At 62.3% G+C, this 6858-nt stretch overlaps 1 protein-coding gene across 5 annotated transcripts in view; it reads right to left on the reverse strand.

Annotated features, from left to right (window-relative positions):
- Nucleotides 1-17: 17 nt before the first annotated feature.
- DAGLA (diacylglycerol lipase alpha) overlaps nt 18-6858 on the reverse strand; it is a 28521-nt gene continuing 21680 nt past the window's right edge. For all 5 annotated transcript variants that reach the window (XM_025046257.1, XM_025046258.1, XM_015588897.2 and 2 more), the window contains 4 exons: nt 6514-6710; nt 5519-5648; nt 4820-5007; nt 18-3473 (listed from right to left, as the gene is read on the reverse strand). In XM_025046257.1, the coding sequence (XP_024902025.1) occupies nt 2522-3473; nt 4820-5007; nt 5519-5648; nt 6514-6710 (1467 nt within the window). In that variant the 3' untranslated portion in view covers nt 18-2521. The remainder of the gene's footprint in view (nt 3474-4819; nt 5008-5518; nt 5649-6513; nt 6711-6858) is intronic.

Raw genomic sequence — 6858 nt, forward strand, 5'->3', positions numbered from 1 at the left:
TCACTCGAGGCAGCCAGCATGCTTCTACATCCAGTTTATACACAGCTCTATACAATATACAGAAACCTTTATATACAGATATATTTATAGAATAAGCTATATTAATTTGTCTCTCCTTTTTACAGCAATATTAGTTTGGATCTTTCATACATTAAGTACAAAAAGAGTTAGGGGAGAATGGCATGTAGAGTGCACGAGTGTCTGTGGGGCCTGGCTGCTCTCTACCGATTGCATATGGAGGTCACCCGGGCCCCTGGGAGGACAGGCCAGCGTATGACTGGGAGAGCTTGTGCTGCAGGTCTAGGGAACAGAGAAGGGGTCGGGCTGAGCCGAGCCGGGCAGAGGGGGGTGGCTCAGACCCCCCAAGTGTGGTGTGGGCGGAAGGGAGAGACACGCAGTAGGCCTGCCCTTCGGGGCCGGGGTGGGGAGAGGGCAGGTTAGGGGTGGGCTGACCCTGGGGCATCCAGGGCTGAGTCTGAGTCTGCCCCAGCCCCAAGCCTGTAACCTTGTGTGGCTGCAGCTTTGGGGTGGGGAGTCTGTCCCTGATGGCTCAGTCCTGGGCATGGGTGGGTGCCACACCCCCTTAGAGGCCCCAAGCCCACCTTGGCAAAGGAGGAATTAAAAGGCTAGACCCCCAAATCTCCCTGCTATTGGCGGGGGTGCTCATTGGAACGTTACTCTGATTTATGATTTGTCTTTTTTTTTAATTCTAAGAGCCACTGATTCGTCTTGCTTCTGTGCTGGGCCCAGGCTATGCCAGCAGCGGGGCCCTCAGCTGGGGCACCATTCTGGAGCCTGGTGAGGAGTGGGAGTCACAGAGGCCCAGCTCCCATCTGTCAGGGTGGGCAGGGGTCCCAGGGAGGGGTCTGGGGCAGTCCCAGTTATGTTAGGGGTCAGGCTCAGGGCGCAGGCCCCAGATATTAGTGATCGTGAAATGAGGGGTCTTGGTCAGGGAAGCCTAGACGGCGGGGAGGCCGTGGTCAGGTTTGAAGTTGGGGAGCATGCCTCCGAGGAGATGAAGGCACAAGCGGACAGTCAGCATATGAGTTTTCCAAACCGGGGGTCAGAGCAGCAGGTGGAGACAAGGAGGACAGGCCATGTCCAAAACCGAGCTCCTCCTCTGACCTCCAGCCGCATCACGCTCACTAGCTGTCTTCCCGGCAGGTTGGGGAGTGGGCGGGGGTGGGTGGGCAGTAGGCAAGCAGGTCAGGTCAGGTGGGGTGGGTGCCCCAGCAGCCCCTTCCTCAGGATCGGCACACACTCATGCACATGCACACTCCCCCCACCCCCACGTGAGCATGCACGGCCTCCCCGCCTTGGCCTCTGGAGAATGGCCTGGCCGCCACCTCCCCACTGCTCCCCCAGCCCAGCGGCGAAGGAACCCTTCAAGTGGGGGATGCGGAAACCTCTGGCTAAGCCAGGACAGTCCAGAGCCTGACCCTCCACACCCCGTGCAGTAGAGAGCAGGGGGTCTCTAGCCAGGTCCCACAATGCCCTACTCTTGGCCCCACTTCCTGTCGACGTAACATTGTGGGTGGGAGGGAAGAAGGCCCAGGTGAGAGCCCAGGCCAACCAGGAGGGCAGTGAGGGGAGTGGAGGTATCTGGTTTCAGTTCCCAGGGCCTGGGGCTGCCTAGGCATGGGGGAGGTGACAGGGAGTGGTTCCATGGGGCCCTCGAAGGAAGTGGGATTCGGGTACCCTCTTCCTCCCCGGGCACTGACTCTGCAGCCTGGGGTGCTCACATCTGTGCCGTCCACCCTTTGAATGGCCAGGATCCCCGGGAATAGAAGGTGAGCCTGGAAGTAATGGGCAGGCGGGACAGGCTTGGGAGCTTATAACCCATTGACAGAGGGGTCAGCATGAAGGACACCAAGCAGAGAAGGGGCGGTCCTGACCCCACCCTCCTCCAGGCCCCTCCAGGCCCCTGCCCTGCTCAGAGGGAGGCTACTGAACACATGATTGTGGCTGGGGGCTTGCAAGCCCAGGACACAACCTGAGCCCAGCCCAGCAGCTTCTGTAAACACAAACAGCACTGCGGGCCACCTTGGGGGTGGGGGGATCACCCCAAGGGCTGGCTAGCAGGCACCAGGTCTGGGGAGTGGCCAGGGCAGAGGCCAGCCTAGACCGCAGATGAGAATGTATGGGGAGGGGGCCGCTCTCCATCTCAGCCCTGGGAGAGCAGCCAGAGGGCAGTGATGGGGAGTCAGTATGCCCACGGCCTGTCCTGGAACAGGGGGTGCCAGGATGCCCCTGGGGTCAGGCTGGCAGGCTGCCCCAGGCTCCTCCCCACTCCCTGCTCCTCCCCTATCTGGAGGGCCCGGATCCCAGCTGCCTTGGCTCTGAGGGGTCCTAAGCTGAGGTAGGGATACGGACCCCCAGCTCAGCAGCAGTGCCCCATGCCTGAGGCTAAATTGGACCCCGGGGGCCTCTCCTCCAAGCTGCCCGGCTCTGTGAGTAGCCACCTGGAGCCTGAGGGGCCACCTGCTCTGGCCTAGGCCTCTGCCGGCAGCCCCTCTGGGTGCTAGCGAGCTGAGATGACCAGGTCATCCTGCTTGGTGGGGCTGGCCCCGTGGCCAGTGGGGGTAGAAGTCCGGATCTTGTCCACCGCCAGGCACTCCTGGCTGCTGAGCCCCGTGGGCGTCAGGTCCATGAGCTCGCCCGAGGAGCTGAGTGGGAAGGAGGGTGACAGCGAGATGCCGGAGGAGGGGTCGGCAGAGCCGGCAAAGCGCCTTGGGGGCTTGGGCACCAGATTGGGCTCGAACTGGGCTCGGAGCAGGATCTCTTGCTGGCTGGGGGACTTGGGGCCCTCAGCGTAGTCGCTGGTGGGGCTCTCGGGCACCACCATGCAGTAGAGGTCTTGGAGGGAGCTGCTTTTGCTGTCCAGGTTGAAGAGGCTGTCGATGAATTCGGCAAACTCCAGCACCTGAGGGCTGGGCGAGTCGCCCAGGCGCCCGTTGTGCAGCGCCAGCTCTCCACGGGGGGCCACCCCACCACCCCCCTCTTCCTCCTGGTCAGTGGCCGCAGCACTGGGGGGCCGCTCGGGGGTGGCGCCCCCACTGCCCAGGGCCGCCTCCAGGGGCTGGGTGTCCTGCGAGTGCTTGGACAGGCTGTCCGCGGCCAGCAGCTCGGTGCGTGAGCTCAGGGAAGGGTTCTCCTCGGGGATGGCGGGGTCGATGTAGAAGAGGTGGCCCTCATCGCGTTCCAGCACCGCGTGGAGGCTGGGCGAGCCGCGGATGCTGCGGAAGCCTGAGGATCGGCGGGAGTCGAAGCTGTACAGTGACTCCGTGTCCGAGAGGCTCTCCATGGTGGCCAGGGGAGCCCGCCGTGCCTGCAGCTCTGCCGCCAGCCGCTCCTGGGTGGACAGCAGCAGCAGCTCCACGGGGTCCTGGCGGGCTGCCGCAGCCGCAGCCACTGGGGACAGCAGCTGCCCCTCCGAGAAGCCCTCCAGGCTCATCTCAGACTGGGACTTGCTCCTGCAGAGGGCAGGGCAGGGGGTGAGGGTGGTGAGACTCAGAAGGGGTGCTGAGATTGAACCCCACCCCAGCTCCCTGGCTGGAGGGAACTTGGGGAGGGTGAGGAGGGGAAAGTTCATTGAGCGGTTGTTGAACTATTTGGGGCAGGGACCCTTAATTTTAAAAAAAATGACTTCCATGAACCCAAGACAGAAGACCATGGGCCGATGCTGGGTTGAGCCAGGGTGGGGGCCTCGAGGGCCTGAGGCTCTGCTGGGGGCACTAGGACCCCAGGAGCACTGCCGGAGCACCCTCACCCATGTCCTGTCACTGCGGCCATGGGAGACCGAGGCCTAGAGAGACCGGCTGCCCAGGTCACTCATGAGGCCACAGGTCAGGGGAGAGAGGAAGCAGGACCAGCAGCCCTCCGTGCCCCTCCCAGAGCTCTAGACCTCCCTTCCTCACAATGGGGTTCCTCCCACCTCCTCATAGAGTATAGCCCTCTGCTGGATGGGGGGCCCTGGTGTCTCTCAGCTGCACACCACCTGCTGGGAGTGAATGAGAGGCCTGGGAGTCGGGGTGCAGCAGTTACTGTGGCGAGAATGGACACTGGCTCCCTCATCTGGTCATGCAGCTGCCACAGGAAACGTACAAAAGATAGGGAGAGGTGTCTAGGTGCCCCAGTGGGGCTCTCTTCAGCAGTCTCTTGGCCAGATCTGTGCCCTTCCTGGGTGGGAAGGGTCCTGGAGAGGCAGGAGGATCCCCCTTAAGAGCCTGATACCCGCAAACAGTGCTGTGAACGTGGGGTGTGTGTCTGGGAGCACGGTTTATGTATACAGTGTACATGCGAGCTGTCTGCATGTCGGCCGGCGATGTGTCTGTGCGGCTGGATTGGGCACAGGCGCATTCATTCATCCACACGCAGGGCTGCCTATCCAAGCGGGTCCTTGTGCATTTCCTGTGGCCTCCGTCTTGGCATATGTCTATAGGGGACTGTCTGCACTTAGAGCTGTTTGTGAGGCACGTCTGCATGTGTCAGTTTCAATACAAATACTTAAATACACGTGTGCCTGCATGGAAGGGCAGGGGTGTCCATCTGTTTGGGTCTAAATGGGTGTAAGTGACTATATGTGTTTGTGACCTGGGGGCCGTGTGTCTAGATGCCCACTGGCCCATGTAGCTTTCACTGATGGTAGGCTGGGGGTCAACGGGAGCAGAGCAGAGGGGGCAAGTTCACCTCTCCTGCACATGTATGCAGAGCCGCAAGAACATACGGGTTCAGCCTACGCGCAGAACGCACGTGTGCGAGCCTACGGGCTCTGAAACGACACGCCTGGCCACTGCACACTGGGGTGGGCAGGGCTCACCTGACGCTGCTGTTTCGGTGGTCTGCAGTGGGCAGCTCCAGGGCAAGGCCAGCAGGCATGGAGGGCCCCGTGGGCAGTGGCTGCTGCTGGAAGATGAGCTCGGGAGTCAAGTCCACCTCGGTGGGGCTCACCATGACCTTGGCAGCAGAGAGCAAGGCTGTCTTGCCCTTGTTGTAGTTCTCCAGCACCTGGGGACAGGACGCGGAAGCTGCTGGTGGTGGAGGGGTGACAGCCACATGGAGGGTGACAGCCACATGGAGGGTAACAGCTATGTGCAGGGGCAGGGCGGCAGGCCAGGCCTCTCAGACCAAACAGAGCTGCATGGGTCAGCTGGGCCCCACTCTCCTCCCCGCAGACCCCTTCTCCAGGAAGGCCAAAGACTGGCCCTGCCTGGCCGTGCATCTGTCAAGTGCCAGGTGGCCTTCAGGCCCTCTGAGTTCAGCCTGCCTTGGACACAGGTCCCTGGGAGTCTCCTAAACTCCTCCTGACCACGGGGCCACGTGGTGATGCGGACGGAGCAGGGGTGTGGAGGCCGGGGCATGAGTGGGCTCTCTGGCCCCCCTGCGGCCCGGCCGGGGACTCTGGCTCACTTTTCTGAGCGTCCGCACCCTTGCCTATAATATGGGGACAGAAATGCAGCTCGCAAGGCACCGCGGGCTCTAACGAGGCGTTAGAGCCCAGGGCTGCCCAGGGGCTCACCTTGTTGAGGCCCTCCATGACCACGTAGGGGAGGTGCTCGTGCAGCATGGCGGGGGAGATGATCACCTCGTTGAAGGCCTTGTTGTCACCCCAGATGGCAAAGTACGTGGGCTCCTCCTGCTCACAGCAGCTGAGGAAACACGGGGGCCGGAGGGAAGCCGAGGGTGGGTAGCAGCTTGGCCTTGGCCCCCAGGCCCTGGCTCTGCTTTGCCCTGGCTTAGCAGGAGTGAGGTGAACTTGGAGGCCCCCTGTCCAGTGTGGCCAGCTGGGCTGCGCCCCTGGGCTCCTTGCTCTTGCTTCACCCTCAGCTCCCACCCCCACCCCTACTTCCCAGTCCGGCCAGGAACAGAGGCTGAGAAAGGCTGATCTTGAACCTCAGCCATGGTCCCTACACAGCCATCTCCATACTTGTGGCCTGGGCCATGCCTGTTCCACCCTGGGCAGGGCCCGGCTCACAAGCCTTTTGTCAGGGGAGGCAGTGCTTGCTGGAGGAGGGTCCCAGGCCTACCCTCTGAACGAGCATGATGGGGAGACGTACTTGCCCATCTTTTTCTCTCTTCTGGACCCCAGCCCTTGCTCAGAGCTGTCTGCCACCTATCCCAGAGGTGATGCCAAGTGACAATGGAGGTACAGCTGGCCAGGGCCTTAGAGTGACCCCTTCGGGGCATGCACTTTTAAATGGACCACAAGTGGGGAGAGATGCCCTAGGGAACACCAGGGCAAAGCTGACTGGGGACAAAGGCTGGGCCTGTCACGAGAGGAGTCTGGGGTGCTGTTCTGGGCTAGTCTTGTTCTATTTCCAGGGCCCAAGTCTGGGGCAACTCCCTACCCCACCCCACCAGCTCTGGGTGCCCTGGACTCGTCTCTCCGCCTCTGGCCCTAGCCCTGAGGGGCGACTGAGCGCAGGCTGGCTCATCCCCCAGTCCCCTGGATGATGCAGGCCCTGCCCTGGCTGCTGCCACCTCCCAGCTGACCGAGTTGCAGGCAGCACCTACCAGCACTGCTCTGCTGGGTGGTTGTGGACCACGTGGATGATGCGGCCGGGCGGGTAAAGCGGGGTGCTGGCCGACAAGGCAATGGTCAGGTCGCTGGGGTGAGTCCAGAGCCGTGTGCTGGCCAGGGCGGCCACTTCCACCTCCTCCGGCAGCTCTGACTTGGGGATGCATTTGGTGGCCCCCACGATGATCCGCCACTGTGTAGGCAGGGGGGAGGTGGGGACAGCTGAGCAGCTCTGGCTGGGTGGGCGGGGCAGAGGCGCTCAGAAGGAGAGTTCATAGGTGACAGGGGAGGGGGTTGGGGTGGCTATGAGGCAGAGGAAAGGGCAGTGCCCACCTGGAGAG

The sequence above is a fragment of the Pteropus alecto genome, unplaced genomic scaffold (genome assembly GCF_000325575.1).
Source record: "Pteropus alecto unplaced genomic scaffold, ASM32557v1 scaffold43, whole genome shotgun sequence".
NCBI lineage: Eukaryota > Metazoa > Chordata > Mammalia > Chiroptera > Pteropodidae > Pteropus > Pteropus alecto.